This window comes from Bubalus bubalis, chromosome 1 (genome assembly GCF_019923935.1).
Source record: "Bubalus bubalis isolate 160015118507 breed Murrah chromosome 1, NDDB_SH_1, whole genome shotgun sequence".
NCBI classification, from domain to species: Eukaryota; Metazoa; Chordata; class Mammalia; order Artiodactyla; family Bovidae; genus Bubalus; species Bubalus bubalis.
The window spans coordinates 126,078,419-126,100,460 of NC_059157.1; the positions used below are offsets into that span (position 1 = coordinate 126,078,419).

At 43.3% G+C, this 22,042-nt stretch overlaps 2 protein-coding genes and 1 long non-coding RNA gene across 5 annotated transcripts in view; 2 read left to right on the forward strand and 1 right to left on the reverse strand.

Annotated features, from left to right (window-relative positions):
• The window catches only part of TBCCD1 (TBCC domain containing 1), a 23,366-nt gene extending 21,432 nt beyond the window's left edge, over positions 1-1,934 (forward strand). For both annotated transcript variants that reach the window (XM_006058623.4, XM_025286880.3), the window contains exon 8: positions 1,211-1,934. The gene's annotated coding sequence lies outside the window, so the exon portion shown is untranslated. The remainder of the gene's footprint in view (positions 1-1,210) is intronic.
• Positions 1-6,942, reverse strand: part of LOC123333832 — a 23,245-nt gene extending 16,303 nt beyond the window's left edge. The window contains exon 1 of the long non-coding RNA XR_006551451.2: positions 6,526-6,942. This is a non-coding gene — a long non-coding RNA (uncharacterized LOC123333832). The remainder of the gene's footprint in view (positions 1-6,525) is intronic.
• CRYGS (crystallin gamma S) lies at positions 2,056-9,374 on the forward strand. Of its 2 annotated transcripts, none has more exons than XM_006058622.4 (3): positions 2,056-3,660; positions 8,376-8,618; positions 9,028-9,374. In XM_006058622.4, the coding sequence occupies exons 1-3, from the start codon at positions 3,526-3,528 to the stop codon at positions 9,298-9,300; spliced, it is 651 nt and encodes a 216-aa protein (XP_006058684.2). In that variant the 5' UTR covers positions 2,056-3,525; the 3' UTR covers positions 9,301-9,374. The 2 variants fall into 2 exon arrangements, with proteins under 2 accessions (XP_006058684.2, XP_006058683.2); XM_006058621.4 differs by lacking the exon at positions 2,056-3,660 and adding an exon at positions 7,978-8,237.
• Positions 9,375-22,042: the final 12,668 nt, after the last annotated feature.

Below are 22,042 nucleotides of genomic sequence, written 5' to 3' on the forward strand. Positions count from 1 at the left end.
AGTCCATGGGGTTGCAAAAGAGTCAGACACGACTTAGCAACTAAACAACAACTATTAATATTCCACTATATGGATATACCACACTTTATCTGTTCATCAGTTGATAGACATTTGAGTTGCTTCCACTTGTTAGCTGTTGTGAATAATGCTGTTATATATACTTTCATTTATAAATTTTTGTGTAGAGATATGTTTTTATTTATCTTCAGTATATAATACAGAGGAGTAGAATTGAAAGGCCATATGTTTAATTTTTTGAGGAACTGCTGAACTGTTTTCCAAAGCTGGGTAGCATATTCTTTACTGTTTATACATTGTTTATATTTTCAGTATGTATTACTTTTTATGAAAAAAGAATTTTACAATACTTCAGTCGCTCAGACTGCAGCATGCCAGGCTTCCCTGTCCATCACCAATTCCCAGAGCTCGCTCAAACTCATCCATTGACTCAGTGATGCCATCCAACCATCTCATCCTCTGTTGTCCCCTTCTCCTCCTGCCTTCAATCTTTACCAGCATCAGGGTCTTTTCCAGTGAGTCAGTTCTTTGCATCAGGTGGCCAAAGTATTGGAGCTTCAGCTTCAGCATCAGTCTTTCCAATGAATATTCAGGACTGATTTCCTTTAGGATTGACTGGTTAGATCTCCTTGCAGTCCAAGAGACTCTCAAGAGTCTTTATGCTCAGCTTTCTTTATAGTCCAACTCTCACATCCATACATGAACATTGGAAAAACCATACCTTTGACAAAGTAATGTCTCTGCTTTTTAATATTCTGTCTAGGTTTGTCATAGTTTTTCTTCCAAGGACCAAACGTCTTTTAATTTCATGGCTGCAGTCACCATCTGCAGTGATTTTGGAGCCCAAGAAAATAAAGTCTGTCACTTACAATAGTCAATAAATAGTGAAGTTAAGAATTGAAAATCTGATGAAGATTATACAAAGGAAACGGGAACTATAAGAGGATAAAATTTTACTTTAGACTAATCCCCACTGCCTACTACTTTGTCTATATGTGAGTTTCTTTTCTTTATGTCTATATGTGAACCTAAGAAAACAGGAATGTAATTAACTTTTAACTCACATGTTTTATCACTCTAAATTATTATCTGATTGATTTATATGATGTTGTGAAAAGGGTTTTTTCCTATTTTTCCTTGAAGGCGACAGAAAATTGTGATTATAGTTTTGTTTTCTTTTTTTTTTTTCCAGTCATTTTCAGGGTCCTGGCAACATGTGAATGAACAGAAGATGGTGCACACGTCAAAACTAAACTGGGAAGGTGCTCTTGCTGCTTGAGACTTTGGAGATTTTTCTTCCTATTTAAGACCTTTATGTTTCCTTCCAATTTCATTTGTTATTGTTTACATTGAATTTTAGTCTAAACTTCTATTATATAAACATATTGTTTATAGAATATCAGAAGGCTCACTTTATGATACTAAAATGAAAAAGTTGATGAAGACATTATGTTAATATTCAAATGACTTGAGTATTGATTTAGTAAACCTTACATTTTAAGTTGTGTAATGAAAGGGTTTCATCCTTTCTAGAGTTAAATAAGAGTTTTATAGTTCTTTGTAAGTATTTAAATTGAAATTGCTATGCCTTTTAAAAAAGAATTGAAATGAAAGTATGACTTGTTGGAGTATAAATATAAATATAGCAGAAATGCTTTTATACAAAGATATTTTAGTCCTTAAAGTATACAACAATGAAATTGTGTAGACTTTTTATTTTTCATTTTCTGCTTCAAATTTTCAATAAAACTCTAAAAGGTAATTTTCTCCTTTTGATTAAAAAATAAAGTTTTAACTTTAGGAAAGGTTTCCAAAGTCATTCTGTGATGTTATATCAAAATAAAGTTTACATTTGATAGGAGAGTTGTGTTCTTTAAGATAAAGGAAAAGTTTAATAAATAATCTGATTGCTGATACATGTTGTTTCATATGCTCTTTGGTCAGTTAATTAGTAATTATATCAAAATTAAATCTCTTGTGAAGAGATAAGAAATATCTCTTATTTCTAAAGTGAAAATTAACTCTCAGAATGTTTTAATTGGAGTTATTACAGTTTTTAAGATGAAATTTAACCAAGCAGAGCATTATCAAATAAAGAAACACTGGAGTAGTAGGAGTGTGTTTTGGAAATTGCTATTGGTTAATAAAATTAATGGTATTAATTAGATACTTTCTTTAAAGTTTATAAAATTCAGAATACTAAGCACATAACTTAATACTTTATAACCCAACAAGCTTCATATCAAGGCACATTTGTCATTTTCTGAACTAACCATAATATATCTGGGCGCATCCCATTTATAAAAATATTTGCTGGAGTCTTTATTAGTGGAAAGATGAGGAAGTAGAACTTTTAAGAAGAGTATATTTGACCAGGAAAATTAAAATGGAGAAGACTTGATTTGTTGTTTGAGTTTACCTGAGATGTAATCTTATTCATAAAATAGGAGGTATATTAAATGCCAAAAACTGTTCTCTACAAGGGCTCTAAGATGATAGAATGGCAGAGAAATGCCACCTAGCAGGCGGCAGGTCAGGCTTAGCTAAACCTTTGTGATGCAGGATTTCCACAGTAACTTTCTACTTCTTGGGCTACATTCTATAGCACCCTTTCTTGTGGACTAGAACTTTTGTATGTATGTGTGTGTGTTGAAAAAAATTTCAGACTTAAAGGACAGTTGCAGGAGTGTGAATTCCCACATGCCCTTTGTCTAGGTTGACCAATTGTTAACGTTTTGCTACATTCACTTTTGGAGAAGGAAATAGCAATCCACTCCAGTATTCTTGCCTTATGGACAGAGGAGTCCATGGGGTCACAAAGAATCGGACACGACCGAGTGACTAACACACACATATTCACTTTACCACCCTCTACGTAGTGTTACTATTCTATTTTTGCTCAACAGTTTAAGGATAGGTTCCCCACATCTGGGACCTTAACTCCTAAATACGTTAGTATGTATTTCCTAAAACCAGACATTCTTTTACATAATCATAGTACATATAATTAAATTCAGGAAGTTTTAACAATGGCACAATAGTAGTACCTAATATACAGTGTATATTACAATTTTTCTAGTCATGCCTAAAATGTCACTTGTGTTGACTTTTCCCCCCAAACACAATATATCATGCACTGCCATTAGTTGACATGTCAGTTTTATTGCTTTGGAACATGTCTTACTTCTGTTCAGAATTAGAGTGTGGTTTTTCAACTCATCTCCTACAAGCTCTGTTGAAGTAAAAAAAAAAAAAAAAGATATTGGGGGTTTCAAGGTGGCTGCTTGCTAAAAAACCAAATTGCCCAGGTAAGAGGATCTTCTTTGTTTTTAATTTTGAAAAATTTGGCTGGGTTTTGGTGTCTTGACTCAGCAGTCTATAATGCAGCAAGGCTTGGTAAGCATTAAGAGGGTACTGAAGCTTTCCTTTATTTCATAATCCCGATTGTTTTTCTAGAAACCATCAATAGCCTCTAAATGACTGACTCAATTTTTGGATCCTATTCTCATGACTAAGCAAATGTTTGATTTGAAACCAGCCCAGTATAAATGTCTCTGTGCCTGTAACTCTCTAGCCATTCCTGGATTTTCAGCACTGGGGAAACCAGTCTATGCACCAAACATGTCTAAAGCTGGAACCAAAGTAAGTAAATGGTCACGCTGATTTCTAGCCTACCCAGTTTCTTTTCACATAATGATACATTGAAAGAAACATTTTTGCTTCTTTACCTGGAGGTGAGTGTGATAGTTAGAAGGCTGGGATGATTGAAGAAAAAATGAAGGAATTCTTATTATATTTTCAATTCCAGCAATTACCAAATAATTTATTAAGGGTTTTATCTTCATGTGTAGTGCTATGTTGAATACTGTACAGGTAGGTAATCTGTAAGTATCATCATGGTTTCTGCCTTCTAGCAACTGATCTTTGAATTTCCACAGGAATAAGATGTGCAGATAAGAGGATTATGTGGAGTAGAAAACTTTCAGTATTCAATTAAAATTTTGTCTTGTGAAATTTAGCCTCAACCATTAATATTCTAAGTAGCCAAAGTGGGTGGACCAATCAGGTGAATTAAATCCTACATCTCCCCTTCATTCAGCAGCTACTCTTATCCTGTTCCCTAAGTAAATTGCTGACTTAGATCAGGAAAATTGCCTCTAAAATATTTGATTCATAATTGTTGGACTGGAAATTGATTCTCTTTGTGAATGAGGGAATATATCTTCCTTCTCTTTTTAATTCTTCACTGACTATAGGTCTAAAGAAAGCCTCTGGTGCCTGGTTTTCCCCCCAGTGTTTTACTTTGAAAATGTTCAAACCCACTGAATCTTAATAAGAAATGGTGAAAGAATACTTGTCTGTCCTTTACTTAAATTTCCAATTGTTTACACTTTGCCATATCTAGTTTCTCTCTCTGTCTCTCTTTTTACTAAACGATTTGAAAAGAAATAGCAGACTTCATTATACTTTGCCTTAAGTGTTTAGGCATATCCTAAAAACAAGGGCATTCCCTGTATAAACATGATATCCTTAGCAAAACATAATACCTAATATTCAGACTATATTCACATTTTCTCCAAGTGCTCCCCGCAAAAATGCTTCATGGCTGGCTGATGTGGGATCCAGTCAAGGACCATGCATTTCATTTGGTTGTCAAGTTTCTTTAACATTTTTTAGCCTCTTTAATATAGAACAGTCCTCCCTATTTTTATTGTTGTTCTTTGATATATTGACATTTTTCAAACTCCAAACCAAGATGTCCTATAAAAAGTACTGAAATCTGAATCTTTCTAATTGTTTTCTCATGTTTAGATTTAGACTAGCGCCTTGGCATGAAAGCTACATCGGCAATGTCAGGCACTTCCCATTGTATTTTTTCAGGAGACACCTGTTAACTTGTTCCATAATTGGTTAGTGCCTGATTTTTTTTTTTTTTCCCCCAATTTGGAAAATAGAACGAATAGTCATAGTTGCATCCAGAAGTTTTGGGGAGGAAAAATGAGACAATGTCTTTAGTGCTCTGAGATTTTTGAAAAATATGCCATGAAAATCCACTAAAGAGAATCTGAAGTCTTTAGAGGGCTATCCACATGCGTGGAAGGAAGGCTGTTATAGAGTAATATCCCACTTTCAGTGATTTCCAGCGTGGGAGTACTCTTATTCCTCGTAGCTGGTTTATTCACTTAGTCAAAACTTACTTGCTAGGTCAAAGGGGATAGTAATTTGTCTCTTACTCTTATTGCTTCTTCCTTTCTCACTATCTTGCTAGCAGTTTAATCAGAGGAGTTATGGGCTGGGCAAAAGCAATTTTTCTGTTTGTTTTTGTTATCTGTAGAATACTCAAGACATTTTCCCCTCTTATGTATTGGATTAGCAGGCTGTTTGTTTGTGTTTTTTTTTTTTAATTGACAATTGGAGGGATTTTGTAATAACTTTTAGGAAAATCTGCACATTTCTTAGCCTTCTCAACATCTTTTTTTGTCCAACCTCTCAGCTGACTATAAAGTGGATTTCATGCTCCTTCTACAAACTGATACTGAGTAGAGGTGCACCATTCTCTGGGTCCTAAGATTCGGAAGGTCAACTAAAAGAACAGCTTGGCCCTGGAGCTCAGTAATGGTACTATGGCAATACTAGTGCTTTGTTTCAACCTTGGGGTGGTTGGCTGGTCTGCTGGGAAGGTGAACAGCAAGCAAAAAATTATACAGATTTCTACTGTTCATATACTGAAGTCAGCCAGGTAAGTGTGCAGAAGGTAGTAAGTATGAGAAACAAGGAAGAAAGATTAATTTCCCATGGCATATCCTTTGTAGAACATCTTACTTGGTGAATAGTTGGCCAAAAACCAAAGGTCAGTTGAATTAAGGAGTTTAGAATCTATCCATTCTTAGGTTACCTTGATTTTCCTAAAGATCTCACCACAGGTTTTGGGAAAATCCTGTCAGATTCAGGATCAGTCTTGCTCCATTTCTAAGAGTAAGTGGCATATGTTGAACAGAGCCAGCTGGGCAGGTAGAAAGACAACAGAGGGAGAAGAAGTAACCACTGACTAAAGGCCAGAAGTTTGCACTGCTGTCCACAACCAACTAGCTAGTGACCTTAGGCAAGTCATTTAACTTCTTTATCTGTCACCAATGTAGAAAAAGTTTATTGGCAGTCACGAGGCAGCTGTTAAAACTGCTTTACTGGCACTGTGCCATCAGAGCCTCAGAACAACTCTGCAGTGGACAGTGTTTCCTAGATTTAACGAGTGGTGTTGCAATTTTGTTTTCTCATCTGTAAACTGGGATACCACGCATCTCTAAACCTGTCTTATGCTAAAATGGAAAAGGGAGCAGGAAGAGATGAATGTGGGAAGGGGCAAAAGGGGGTGGAGTATATGATTTAGGGGTGGGAAGGGTAAGGAAGCTTTTAGGAAACAAGAAAGAGAGAAACGGAAGGGGCGGGAGGGGACAGTTCACAGTGGAAGAAAAAACTATTAGTAGGTTCCCATCCAGAAAGACTCACCTGGGGTAGAAAAGAATGCGGTGTTAGGCCTAGCTGCAAGTCATTCTTGGTTTCTTCCTCTCCTTCACCCCCTGCATCTGACTAGTCACCAGATCCTCGTTTCTGTGACTGTCTCCTCAGTGTCATTCATGTCGCTATTGCCTTTGGTTGGTCCTCAGCAGCTCTCAACTCCACCATAGCAGTCAGCTATTTCTAGGCACAAGCTGCTACATTATTCTAGCATGGCTTCTGGGCCACTTCTGGCTTTATTTCCTAAGTCTTCACCACATGCTCAGTCTGCACCAGGCTTAGTGAAGTACTTGTCCCTACTCTATGGTGGGCCATGTTCTTTCACTGCTTTATTCCTTTAAACGAGCTGTCCTTTTCTCTCTGCCTCTAGAAAACCCCTCCTTATCCTTCAACCCTCACCCCAGAGATCCTCTCTTCAAAAGTCCTCTCCAGACTTAACTGGCTCTGCTGCGGTCGTCTAAAATGGCTGACCTGGTTTTTCCTCCTTCTAAACTGATAAAGCACGTTCGCCACCAGGTGGCAGCACAGCATCAGGGAATGACACCTGTGATTTCAGTTGGAATATAACCTGGCAATGATCATGGGTGTGGAATCATAGAATCAGAAGGGACAAACTCTGTGGTCCATTTGGTCTAGTGGTTTTCAGAAACTGCGTCATGAAGCCCTGGGACTTCCTGGGAACTCGACTGCCTAATTCAAAGAGAGAAGTTTTATTTTACAGCCAGGGCTTCAACACCAGTCCAATCCTTTTATTTGACCAATGAGAAGCTGCAGCCTGGAGCGATGGCTTCATTAAAATAGCAGGGCTGATTGTAGAGCTGCAGCTCTCCACCCAGGCATAGTATTTCCCTGTTTCCCAGGGCTGCATATTTCCCAGTGCCGTCACAGGCCTTGGAGGATTACCCTGAGGATTGTGGTGCAACTTGATAAGAGCTTGAAGCAAAGAACATTCTTGCCTTGTCGTTTTGTTACTTTGCAATGACTCTATTGGCAACAACATAATAGTACAGAACTTATATCTTCATATCTGTATATTCTATATTATCTAAAGTTCTTAAGCTAAAGTTTATGTTTTGTTTTTATATTTCTTATCATCTAAAATGAATTTCTGTATTTGGAACTCACTCATCTTCTTCCAGCCTTTGTTGAGGGTTTTGTCCAGTTTTGGGCATAGGAATCCATAGCTTAAATAAGGCTTGATCCTTGGCCTTGAAAGAAGTCTCGGTGGGAGAGACAGATAAAAAAGTGAAAACCGTATTACATAATGTGGTAAGTAGAGTGAGGAAGCAGAGAAGGCAATGGCACCCCACTCCAGTACTCTTGCCTGGAAAATCCTGTGGACGGAGGAGCCTGGTAGGCTGCAGTCCATGGGGTCGCTAAGAGTTGGCTACGACTGAGCGACTTCACTTTCACTTTTCACTTCCATGCATTGGAGAAGGAAATGGCAACCCACTCCCGTGTTCTTGCCTGGAGAATCCCAGGGACGGGGGAGCCTGGTGGGCTGCCGTCTATGGGGTCGCACAGAGTCGGACATGACTGAAGCAACTTAGCAGCAGCAGCAGAGTGAGGAAGAAGCCATGAACCTGAGTCTGAAAATGATGGCTTATAGTAGAGCACTCTTGTTTGGCTTCATCTTAAGCCCTCATAAAGTCCTCATTCCTATTGCTGACAACCAAAGTTGTCTGCCAGAAGGCAGATGTGAGGTACAGTAGAACTATATATTTCCTCAAAATGGAGAGAAAAGGAATTCTTAAAGTGGGAAATATGCCCTTAATTTTCATTTTTCTGTAAGTGCAGTCACCTCACCCCTCAGTCCTTTCTTTGTTTGCCCTGTACTCCAGATTACTTTCTTTGAAGACAAAAACTTTCAAGGCCGCCACTATGACAGCGATTGCGACTGTGCAGATTTCCACATGTACCTGAGCCGCTGCAACTCCATCAGAGTGGAAGGAGGCACCTGGGCTGTGTATGAAAGGCCCAATTTCGCTGGGTACATGTACATCCTACCCCGGGGCGAGTATCCCGAGTACCAGCACTGGATGGGCCTCAACGACCGCCTCAGCTCCTGCAGGGCTGTTCACCTGGTGAGTCTGGAGGTGGTGGACTCTCTCTCTCTCCTTCCCCTTCCACCCCTTTAGGCTTTTATGAAAAGGAGTTTTCTTAAGATGTTCCTACCTCTTAATGGGTGGTTGTCTCTTGTTGGCTGCTGAGACTTCAGTCAAGTGTTAGATCAGTTCATCATAAGACCACACGATTTATTTCCACTTTCTTTACCCCTTATATATTTTAAGGAATAAAGTTTTCCTTATTGAACGTCAGCTGTTTTAGTCAGTACACAGTTGGGATGGGAGTTCGGATCATCTCGCTTTCAAGATGGCGGGTCCTGAACTGCTCTCTTCTCTGAGTTCCTAGCCTGCTGTTCATTTCCGTAACAGTTGCTGCTCTTTTCCCCTTGTTTTCTGGTTTTTGTTTTTTTGTTTTTGTTTTTTTCAGTCTAGTGGAGGCCAGTATAAGCTTCAGATCTTTGAGAAAGGGGATTTTAATGGTCAGATGTATGAGACCACGGAAGACTGCCCTTCCATCATGGAGCAGTTCCACATGCGGGAGGTCCACTCCTGTAAGGTGCTGGAGGGCGCCTGGATCTTCTATGAGCTGCCCAACTACCGTGGCAGGCAGTACCTGCTGGACAAGAAGGAGTACCGGAAGCCCGTCGACTGGGGTGCAGCTTCCGCAGCTGTCCAGTCCTTCCGCCGCATTGTGGAGTGATGATACAGATGCAGCCAAACGCTGGCTGGCCTTGTCATCCAAATAAGCATTATAAATAAAACAATTGGCATGCATTCCGCTGTTTACTGTGACGCCTCTCCTTAAACACCTTAAACAGGGACCAGTCAAGTAGTGCCCACCACAGCACGCAGTTACATAAAGCAGCTCCCCCTTCAGGTTACCCTTCTGTGTCTTTGTGCCAACCAAAATAGGATTGCATTGAAAGGATAGACAATCTTACTGCCACATGGTGGCCCTTGTTGCTTAAGGTCTATGTTAACTCACCAGGTACAGTCATCATAGCTGCCGTTTATTGCGTGCCTTCATTTTCCCATTTCTCTTCACAACAGCCCTATAAGTGAGGGGGTAGGGGGCAGTGTCCATTTGCATTCCACAAATAAATAAATTGAGGCCTAGAGAAGTTCAAAAGTTGCCCAAATTTACCATCTGGTGAATGGAGGAACCTGGATTTGGTACAGGACATTTATATTTCCAAAGCCCTTGTGCTTTTTATTTCTAACTTTCATTCAACACATTGGCTGGGGATCTCTGTGCATAATGTAAGACCACGAGAAACTGAAAAGCTAGGAAGGACAGGGCCTCCCAAAGTTCTGCTTGAGCCAAACAGGGCTGTTTCTTGAAAATAATAGAACTCTGTGAGTGTGTGTGTGTGTGTGCACGCGTGTGTCTGTGTGTATGTGTGTGTGTGTGTGTCAGTCACTCAGTCGTGTCCAACTCTTTGCGACCCTATGGACAATAGCCCACCAGACTCCTCTTGTCCATGGCAAGAATACTGGAGTGGGTTGCTATTTCCTCCTCCAGGGGATATTCCTGACCCAGGAATCAAACCTGCATCTCTTATGTCTCCTGCATTAGCCGGCAGGTTCTTTACCACTGAGCCACTTGGGAAGCCCGGTGTGGTAATTCTCTCAAAAAGTATTCATTTTATTAACTTACCTTGCCTTTTGTAATTTTGTCTGTTTTGAGTGATGGGTTTTGATAAACCAGGGTAGAGGAATGGGAGGGTGAGCACTGAGCTGCAGAGAGCTCTGGGCCTCCCAACCTGAAGCTAACTTTTCTGATCTCCAAAACCAGCTAGCTGAACCAAATGCTCGCCCAGGTTTGTCAAACATCAACATTCTCTGGAGGCTGAGGACTAGCTGATGACTAAGGACCACTGACACTCATTTTTAGAGGTATACTTTCAGGAAGTGGTTCAGAGATACCGCTCCTCCTTTTCTGCCCAGGAAACTGGAGTGGTGGTAACAGTGAGTTAGGGCCAGTCTCTCCTCTCATATCAGCTGCTGCCATGTTCCATTCCATGGCAAGTAGGCCGCAGTCTGTTCAAAACAGCCAGAGAAGCAGCTCTGGCAGCAGGATAGGAAAACAAGTGTCAGGATGACTAACCATAGCCTCAGAGAAGAAGAAGATGGCTTTTGACAGATGAAACTGACTTATCATTTCTAGATGTTAGATGCCTTTTGGCTCATGCCCTAATCCAGAAAGCAATTGCAACCATTCTTGCCAGCTGTAGAGACATCAATCAACTTGCACTTAAAAGGAATTTTACTAGCAATTGATATTAGAGGTCAAGAACACTTTACGTTCTTATCAATCAATCTCAGTTCTGGTACAATATTTTGGCATTAGAGTGAGAAGTTAATGTCTCCCTTCCCCCCCAACCCCCCACCCCCACCCACCCCAGTTCAAGCACACCCAGAAGAGCACCGATATTATTTAGAATTATTATCTCCCTCTACCTTTTATTATTTTGTTGCTCTGAAATGGGGGATTTCAAGAAAACTGGACAAAAGCACTCAGACTATTTCAGCTCTGCTTCCATCCTGAACATTCCTCAGTGACAATTCCTTTCCTCACGGAAGAGTCAGAAACGGATTCCAGTCCTTCCACTTGCACGTGTTAACTGTAAGTCACACAGTCTAATATGCATAACCTCAATTTCCTTATTTATAAGATATAACAGTTTGTGGGCATTAAAATGAGATAATATATGAAAAATACGTAGCATCCATTATTTATAGTAGCTGTATTCTATAGAGTGTGAACACTGAATAACAAACACTGAACTACTTTTTCCTAAAGGAAATACAGTGTTGGGTTCCTGTGAGCCTCTGGTCACAACATTCTTGTCAATTAATCAATATATAACCTTTTAAAATATGTGTTTCTTGTAATATATATTATTGATTCATTATTTTCTCTGTAAGGCACATCACAGCTTTCTTATGCTTGGGAACACTGGACAGGACCTTAGCACTGCCTTTGGGGTGGTTCTGTACAGCAAAATCATGAACTGAGAAGGAAATAATGCAAAAACATAGAAACACTGCAAAAAGAACTCCTGTTTACAGTACAAAAACTGAAACAAGAAGGCAGAGCATTTATTCCACCTCAACTGGGAATGCACACACTCGGTGACAAATTTTTCGCTGCTGTGTTCATGTCTGAGAATGACCTCAAAAGCACCATGAGCCGTGATTTGGGAATTACACATGCACTGAAGTGAGTGGGCAAATTCACGAGTACAGAATCTGTGAATGACGAAGATTGAGTACCCTTCCCACCTTGGTGCTTGACCTGGTACCTTTCCCCAAGACATTAAGTGTTAGACCTCTGTTGTCAAGTTTCTCTGTTTTCTGGGTTTTGTTATTTTACTTGTTTAGCTTTTTCATAACTCTAATACCCCAGTTGTTTTCAGAAAAGCAACTCGGCATTTTGGCAGATGCTTCCTAGTTGGGAAGAAACATATCAGAATCATCCAACCCATCCTGTTGCCTTGAAAAAGAGCCACCTTCCACAGGAGTCTGGCTGTCCCTTCGTTCTCACGCCCACCTCCCTCCTGGTTCTGAGTCCCACCAGTCCCCGGGGCCAGCAGGGTCGTCCAGAGAGCTCACACACACATACACACACACACACACACACACATTCTGTTTTCTCACTTTCTCCTCAATCTGTCTTGTTTGGGGTCTCTTAGGCAACAGAGAACAGTGAATCACCAAGATTTCTTTCCAGCCCTTTGCCTGACTAGCCCTTAGTATCCGGAGAGAAGGATCCCTCTATGCAGGGGAAGCCACTGTGTCCACGGGCACCTCCTCCTTCTGCCTCTTCACTCAAGCCTCAAACTTCAAAATCAGAGAACTGTGTGCCCGAAGGGGCTGGGGGCCTTGCATACATTATAACAAGGGAGAGGTAGGCTTTTTAACCCCAGTTTACAGACAAGGAACTCGGGCTCAGAGAGGATGAACAACTTGTCCAAGGTTACTGGTTCCCAAGTTCTGGTTCTTTACGCTGCACCATGCAACTTCTGCCTGTCAACCTTCACAACATAGAACCAGGGTACCTTTCCAGTCACAACATGAGTTATTTCTTTTTAAATAGCTTTATAGAGATATAATCCACACACCATACAATTCACCTGTTGAAAATGTACAACTTAGTGGTTTTCAGTGTATTTACAGCCATAAGCAACCATCTCCACAGTCAATTTTAGGGCATTTTTGCCACCTCAGAAACTTGCACTCTTTAGGGATCACTGCCCTTGCCCACCCCCACCCCCACCCCTCAGCCCTGGAAATCACCAATCTGCTGTCTCTATTTATGTATTTGCCTATTCTGGACTTTTTACAAAAACAAACTCATATAATAAATGGTCTTTTGTGACTGACTTCTCTCCCTTAACCAAATGTTTTCAGAAGTCATTCATGTTGTATCATGCTTCATTCTTTTTATGACCAAATAATATTCCATTGTGTGGATATCCCACACTTTGTTGATCCATTCATCAGCTGATGAACATTTGAATCCTGTTGCTATAAACGTTCCTGCACAAATTCATATGTGGACACATAGTTTCATTTTGCCTGAGTATACACCCAGAAGGGCAAATAGCTCAGGGAGCCTAAGCTATTTCTTCTTAAATGCTGGAAGCCTGTGGGGACTTGAAGCCATACAGACCTCAGTTCAAAACTCTCCTACTTTCTAGCTATAGGATTTCAGGCAAAAACAAATCTCTTAGTCTCTGTTTTCTTGTATGTAAAAGAGAGATAATTACACCCACTTCCCAGGGGTTTTGCTGGCACTAGAAGTGATCATAAAAGGAAATTCTTAATTCAGTGAATGATCCAAAAGAGCAGGTACTCAGTAAGGGTAGTTATTCTAAACTCCTCCCAAATACGGAATCCCTGCAGGAGCCGACGTAAGAGGATGCTTGGTGCTGAAAAGCTTGGAGCCCGTGAGCTGGTGGTCTCTTCAGTCCCTCCCCACTTTAATGATCCGTGAGTGTCTAAGAGATGGTGTCTGGTGAACAGGTACAGAGGATGGAGGAAGGAGGGGTGGGGAGTGGTTTATGGTGGCGGGGGAGGATTACAGGAGAGCAGAGAACTCCTGCCCTTGAGGGGAGCAGCTACTTGCACAGCAAGGGGAAGGTGATCTCTCTCACTTCATTTCTTCCCGGCCTTGTGATGCCCCCTTGGTTTTCTCTTACCTCTGTAAACTATCTCATTTCCTTTCTCTTTGGTGAAATGGCTTCCTGTTTCCCCAGCACGTCAGTGGCCCTTTGTGAGTCAGCAGCCTCCGGGGCTCAGCAACCTGGTTGAATGGTTCTGGAATTGATGAGCTCCAAGGGAAAGCCTGCCAGCACTTTGTCCCCTCGGAGGGCACTGGGCAGAGATTTGTTCCCATTGTTCATGCCCCACCTCCCTGAACAGGCCACATTAGCCCGTGCGCTGACCCGTGGGCCTGGACAATGGGGGTCTGTCTGGGGTGCTGACCTCCGTGCTTCTCAGCACACACCGCGTGCTGCGCGGAGCTCATGGGGAACTTGATGACCCTGACTAGGCTAGTTCTGCAGGGTCCAGCACTCAGGACAGCAAGAGCAATCTTCAGACCATGTGTTCCGGTAACGGGCAGGGGGCTTCCTGCAGGTTGGTTATAAACTAGAAACAAAAGCATCTTAACCACTAACAAGCTTTGGAGGCCTCCTCTAAAAGCCAGGGGTCTTTGCCATGGACAGGGAGCTGGCTGTGTCTCAGGCTCAGAGTCATATAGGTGCTATATAGGTGCTGTTCCAGAGTTGATAGGGCCCTTTCATATGCAACTCCACATGTACCCCTCATCACAGTTATGAGAAAAAAGACAGTATTTTATTTCCACTTTACATGTGAATACACGGAGTCACTGAAGGACTATGTGACTGGAGGGGTCGTTATAGACCTCTTGGGTCCCCATGGTCAGCAGCAGCCCTTTGGTATAACAGGTGCTCATGCCAAAAGTCTCTCCCATGATATGACAACTTTGTAAAGATCATCTTAAGAAGGACGCCTACTTTCAGAGTAGGTGGCTTCTGTGATTGAGTGAAATCGGGGTGAGCGCAGGGCTGCTGGGCTGGGGAGGGATGTGCGAGTGTCAGTGCGCATGCGTCAGAAAGACACATAGAGATGCTTTCTGTTCAGGCCTTGTTTTGTGTTATCTCCTTCCTGTCTGCCTTTCATTTTGCTGGTTTCTGATTGGGCCCTGCCACAACAGGACAGTCTGACAGATCTGTCAAGCAAAGTGGATTTGATGGGTTATCCTTCAGGCCTATTTATTCTTTTAAGCAAAGCCAGTTCATGAAAAGTTTCAAATGTACAAAACAAGTAAATTAGAGGGAGAATATTAACTTTAAAGTGGCTACTTACAGGGGTCTTTTAAAAGTTTACATTTAAAATTTCAGCAAAATGCAATGCTCATGGAAGGCTTACTATCAGAGAGTTGTGTGTTGAGTGAGAATCTATCACGTGGTACATGAAGCTGAGGTACCCAGACTTACCAAAGGAGATGCTCTGAGTCTGTGACGGTCTCTTCCTGTTCTCAGACCCTGAAAAGAGGACCCTTTCTCTGCCTTAGGGCCCACACTTTAGAGTATCCTGTGCTGTGTGTGCTAAGTCGCTTCAGCTGTGTCCGATCCTGTGTGACCCCATGGACTGTAGCCCACCAGGTTACTCTGTCCATGGAATTCTCCAGGCAAAAATTGTGGAGTGGGTTGCTATGCCCTTCTCCAAGGAATCTTCCTGACCCAGGGATCGAACTTGCGTCTCTTAGGTCTCCTGCATTAGCAGGAGGGTTCTTTACCACTAGCACCACCTGGGAAGCCCCAGAAGGATCCTACATATCACAAACTCCAAAATACAAACTGTTTTCTGCATTTCTGTCTAAATCTCTGTCTCTGTGTGTCTTTCTCTGGTTTGGTAACCAACTGGATAATGGTAATTACAGGAGAGGGTCACTTAGGCTGAAATTGATCCACTAGACCAGGGAAGAGGGAGAAAATCACAGTCTCTGTCCTGGGAAACCAGAGAAACGGGATCTGATTCATGTTTTTATTTACTTGTTTGGGAAGGGTAGCTTCATTAAGGTCTTCCCTGATGGCTCAGATGGTAAAGAATCTGCCTGCAATGTGGGAGATGCAGATTTGATCCCTGAGTCAGGAATACCCCCCTGGAGAAAGGAATGGTTACCCACTCCAGTGTTCTTGCCTGGAGAGATGGTTAGATAGCATCACTGATGCAAAGGACATGAATTTGAGCAAACTCTGGGAGATGGTGACAGACAGGGTAGCCTGGCACGCTGCAGTCCATGGAGTCACAGAAAGCACAGAGTCAGGCACGACTTAGAAACAACATGCTTCATTAAATTCACCCTTTTAAAGTATTTGCCTTGATGAGTTTTGATAAGTGTCTACAGTTGTGTAACCACCTGCACGATCAAGGTCTAGACCACTTTCATCACCCAGTTAAATTCCCTCCTGCCCCCTTGCAGCCAATCCTCTCCACCCTTCTTGCTCTGGAACCACTGGTCTGTCTTGTCTCCCCATAGCCCCCTTCTAGAATGTCATGAAGGTGGATCATGCAGCCTGGAGCCTTCTGTGCCTGGATTCTTCTCTTAACATGATGCTTTTGTGATATATCTGACATGTTGCATGTTAGTAGTCTATCTTTTTAAGTTACTGAGTGGTGTTCTACTGTATGGATATACCACATTTTGCTTTATCACTTACCAGCTGAAGGAAATTGGGTTGCTTCCAGAAGGCCTGCTTTGTTGACAGTCACTTCCTATCACACAAAGAAGGCATTTAGCCAAAGCAGTTTCTATAAGATAACTCTTTCTCTTCTCTGTACTCGGGTGATGTGGTTTAGGGAGGTACTTAGAATTGCCTGGAATTCCTGGTTTGGCAAAATGACAGTCAGACTCAGAGAGAGGAACCTGCTTACCTCAGGTCCCTGGGGACCTTGATTAGGTCTGTCCCTATTGGTTCTGAGGGTCTAGTCACCAACTGATAGTCCTGGGCCCAGGTCCAGCTAATGCCCTATCCTGGCTCACAGGTTCACAGGTGGCGAGGCTGACCCAGGGGAGAGCTTACCACTTTTAGTCTCTGGGAGGCAAGGGTGGTGCTGGGGAATAGGCTGCGAGGCCCCAAGCCCATTGAGGGAGTAGCTTTGTTCACTGTCTCCATGTTTAGCCATCTGGGTGTACGGGCCTCTGTTTTCACTCTTGCTCTAGGCCTGCTCCTGCTGGTAGCTGGGGAGGCCAGCCTGGGGCCTCCTCATCAGCGAATGTTGCCTCTGCACTGGTGGCCCTCTAGTGGCACAGAGGACACAATTCTGTGTCTAAAAGCACCTGCTCTGCCTCCAGAGAATAGCTCCTGTGCCGGGAGGATCTTACCTCATTGTTCCATCTGGTCCCCCGACTGACGGCAGCTGTCCAGCCAGGAGAAAACAACCCGTGCTTGGCAGTCCTCCCCGGCGTCCTAATCAGCTGCCTCGCTCACCCCCCACAGCAGCTGTTTCCTCCTCACCACCCTCCAGGCTCCCCACACACCCGGTCTCTCCAGATACCTCCACCTCCTACTCAGTGGGAACAAGAAAGACCACAGGGCCAGGCTTACTCAGCCCCCTCCCCGCTTCCCACAGGATTCTTCCTGTCTCCACGACATCAGGGGTCCCTGACATTTTGTTCTGGTCAGGGGTGGATTCACCTTCCTCTCTCTCCATATAAAGACTCCCGTATCTATGTCTCCTGAGCCACAGGCTCCAGCTCTCATCTTGTCCTTGTCTCCTCCCATTTCTGCTCAATCACAAAATCCTAACTTCCGTGGATTCCTCCAAGGCTCCCCTTCTGACCCTCCGCCCCGCCCCCCGCACCGCCCCCCCAACACACACTTGTGCCTCTGCTCATCCTCCCCTCTCCCCACCCCAGGCCTCCAGGCTTCTCTCACTCCTCGCCCATCCATCAGCCTTCCTGTGTTCAGAGTGTTCTTTCAAAACCACAGTTGTGATTGTGTCACTTCCTCGATTTAAACCCTTCTAGTGAATTTCTCAGGTTTGGAGTGTTCTGAACAAAATCAATGCAAAGAAATAGAGGAAAACAACAGAATGGGAAAGCCTAGAGATCTCTTCAAGAAAATTAGAGATACCAAGGGAACATTTCATGCAAAGATGGGCTCGATAAAGGACAGAAATGGTATGGACCTAACAGAAGCAGAAGATATTAAGAAGAGGTGGCAAGAATACACAGAAAAACTGTACAAAAAAAATCTTCACAACCAAGATAATCACAATGGTGTGATCACTCACCTAGAGCCAGACATTCTGGAATGTGTAGTCAAGTGGGCCTTAGAAAGCATCACTACGAACAAAGCTAGTGGAGGTGATGGAATTCCAGTTGAGCTCTTTCAAATCCTGAAAGATGATGCTGAAATATAATGCTGATAATCCTGAAAGATAATGTGAAAGAGCTGCACGCAATATGCCAGCAAATCTGGAAAACTCAGCAGTGGCCACAGGACTCAAAAAGGTCAGATTTCATTCCAATCCCAAAGAAAGGCAATGCTAAAGAATGCTCAAACTAACACACAATTGCACACTCATCTCACACACTAGTAAAGTAATACTCAAAATTCTCCAACCCAAGCTTCAGCAATATGTGAACCGTGAACTTCCTGATGTTCAAGCTGGTTTTTGAAAAGGCAGAGGAACAAGAGATCAAATTGCCAACATCTGCTGGATCATTGAAAAAGCAAGAGAGTTCCAGAAAAACATCTATTTCTGCTTTATTGACTATGCCAAAGCCTTTGACTGTGTCGATCACAATAAACTGTGGAAAAATTTGAAAGAGATGGGAATACCAGACCACCTGATCTGCCTCTTGAGAAATCTGTATGCAGGTCAGGAAGCAACAGTTAGAACTGGACATGGAACAACAGACTGGTTCCAAATAGGAAAAGGAGTACGTCAAGGCTGTGTATTGTCACCCTGCTTATTTAACTTATACTCAGAGTACATCATGAGAAATGCTGAGCTGGAAGAAGCACAAGCTGGAATCAAGATTGCCCGGAGAAATATCAATAACCTCAGATATGCAGATGACACCACCCTTATGGCAGAAAGTGAAGAGGAACTCAAAAGCCTCTTGATGAAAGTGAAAGAGGAGAGTGAAAAAGTTGGCTTAAAGCTCAACATTCAGAAAACTATGATCATGGCATGGATGGAAATAGGTGGGGAAATGGAAATAGATGGGGAAACAGTGTCAGACTTTGTTTTTTTGGGCTCCAAAATCACTGCAGGTGGTGACTGCAGCCATGAAATTAAAAGACGCTTACTCCTTGGAAGGAAAGTTATGACCAACCTTAGATAGCTTATTCAAAAGCAGAGACATTACTTTGCCAACAAAGGTCCATCTAGTCAAGGCTATGGTTTTTCCAGTGGTCGTGTATGGATGTGAGAGTTGGACTGTGAAGAAAGCTGAGTGCCGAAGAATTGATGCTTTTGAACTGTGGTGTTGGAGAAGACTCTTGCGAGTCCCTTGGACTGCAAGGAGATCCAACCAGTCCATTCTGAAGGAGATCGGTCCTGGATGTTCTTTGGAAGGAATGATGCTAAAACTGAAACTCCAGTACTTTGGCCACCTCATGTGAAGAGTTGACTCATTGGAAAAGACTCTGATGCTGGGAGGGATTGGGGGCAGGAGGAGAAGGGGACGACAGAGGATGAGATGGCTGGATGGCATCACTGACTCGATGGACGTGAGTCTGAGTGAACTCCGGGAGTTGGTGATGGACAGGGAGGCCTGGCGTGCTGCGATTCATGGGGTCGCAAAGAGTCAGACACGACTGAGCAACTGAACTGAACTGAACTGAACCAAATCCAGACTTCCCAGGCCATGCCCCACATCCCCCATGAGGCAGCACCCTGTGCCACTGGCCTGGGGTGCTGTTGGGCAGTGACTGTGCAGGGCCATCCAGCCATGTGGAGAAAGGGGCTTGGGGAAACCGCAGGCCCACAGAGGGGCTCACAGGCCTCATCTCTTTCTACTGTCCCAGGCTCCCTCACCCCCACCTCCAACCCACAGCACTCACGGTGAATCGATGAATCACTGATAATCCTTCAAAGGCAGCCTGCTGTTTCCTGCCAGGAATCACCCTCCCTACCTTACCTGGGAAAGTTATCCTTGCTATCAGCACAGATGTTTCCTGGGGTAGGGGTAGGGGTATGGGAATGAGCTGGGGGAGGGCGGGGAGGGTCTCCTCTGCTGACATCACCTCTTTCCATTTGGTTACATGCTCTCATCTGAGCTCCTGCCACTCTCCACCCTCACCACTACCCCAGTCCTCGGTATCCTCAGTCACAGTTGTCTCTCCACATTTCTCTCCTCCTTAGACCATGAACTCCTTGAGGTCGGAGCCTGTACTCGTCCATATATCACCAGGGTAGATGTCTGTTGTTACATGGACATTTACTGTGCACCTACTATGTGTCAGGTGTTTTGTGTACATTGCCTGTACTGCTGGGCTAGGAAGAAAGATTTCTCCTGAAGACCTAAACTTAGGCATAATTTACCAAGCATAACAGCAGAGATGTTCAAAGCCATCTTTGGACAACAGAAAGACTCCTCACCCTCTGAGTTTTATTGTATCCTAATGGAAATAATTGCAGGTGTGTATGCTAAGTTGCTTTACTTAGCATGTCCTACTCTTTGCAACCCTAAGGGCTGTAGCCCATCAGGCTCCTCTGTCCATGGGATTCTCCAGGCAAGGATACTGGAGTGGGTTGCCATGCTCTCCTCCAGGGTGTTTTCCCAACCCAGGGATCCAACCCGCATTTCTTACGTCTCCTGCATTGGCAGGCGGGCTCTTTACCACGAGAGTCACCTGGGAAGCCCCTTCATGAGCAGGGATGAGTTAATAAACAGGAGGGGTTTGGTGAGTCATGGAATCCAAGAAAAGTCGAGTCTCAGGGACAATGTTGGGCGAGTAGGTGAGAATGTCCTAGTGCTGAGTTTGGAAGAGGAAGCCTGGGGGTACCTTCCCAAGGACAGGGGGTGGAGGCGGGCTTTCGATGGCTGGATTCTCTAGCTGACAGCTGTCAGACAAGAGGCCTGCAGCTATCCTCGTCTGAGTCCATGTTTTTCAAACTCGACTCTGATTCTGACCTGGCTTCTGACTAATGTGACTGTTGGTTGGGAATAAGGGCTAAGAGTTCTGTGTCCTCCAGTTGTTATTACTCATAAATTACTGTCCCATCTTTATTGCACTGATACAAGTTGATTTCCAGACTTAACAATGCTGAAGGCCAAATCTTGCACCAGGACAACCTTACCAAAGTGATGAAAGGTATTCTGTGAAAAAAACCTTAGGACACAGCAGCATTCCCAGGAGGTGACATGTCAGTGGAGCTATGTAGCTATGAATGAGAACATTTTGAATTTAGACATATGGCCAAGTATAATGGCTAACTGTAGGCTCTAGGGATAGATGACACAGATTCAAATTCTGGTAAATTATTTACTCTTTCTGTGCCTCAATTTCCTCATCTAGTAAATGAGAATAGTGAAACTGCCTACCTAGCTGTCATCGTTTTCTCTACATCTTAGGCCTGTTCCACCATTGCTTTTCTCTACATTTTAAGCCTGTTCCATCACTGCAGTGATTCTCAGCCAGAAATGCTAAATGAGAAGTTACGGATGAGCAAGCTAAACCTCAGAGGGTTGAAGTAACTGCTCCAGGCTCACAGAGCCACAAGCGATGGAACCCAGATTCAAACCCAGGCTGCCCGTTCCCTTTCTGTCCTACCCACTTCCTTACCAGGCAAGACAGCATCGCTTCCAGTTTTGAGCCACAGATAGGGGCCCCGGGCCGCTACTTGCACTGGTTCCACCTGCTGCTTTAACTGAGCACTGACCTGCCACTGCTGCTGGCAATACCCTCTAGCAAAGGGAAGCCTCAGGCAGACAGGCAGAGGTGCGTTTTCCAGAAGTTTTTATCCGCTCAGTGGAGCTATGGGCTGGCTTCTTTCAGGTGGACAGGATTTTTTTTCCTGCCCTTATATAAACACTGGCATAGACTTCCCTGTTTCTAACTGGGGAAAAAAAAAAGGTTGATATTTTAATAAACTTAAATATGATAAAAAAATTATCTAAAGCTATGATAGCATGTGATTCAAAGCCCCCAGGGTGCTGTTAGCAATTTGGCATTTCCAATTCTGATGGGAATACTAATGGCAGTCTAGAAGCAGTGTCATTATGATTAAGACATTGCAACTGTAGAAACTTAGAAGTGTGAACTGCAGCATAGGAACAAATGCCAACATCCCACCAGAGCCAGCTGTGTATGTCAGTTTTGGTTGGCTCCCTCTTCGCAACTCAAGTTCTGGTTTCTTCACAAGGAACACCAAGAGGTTTCCTGGGATCA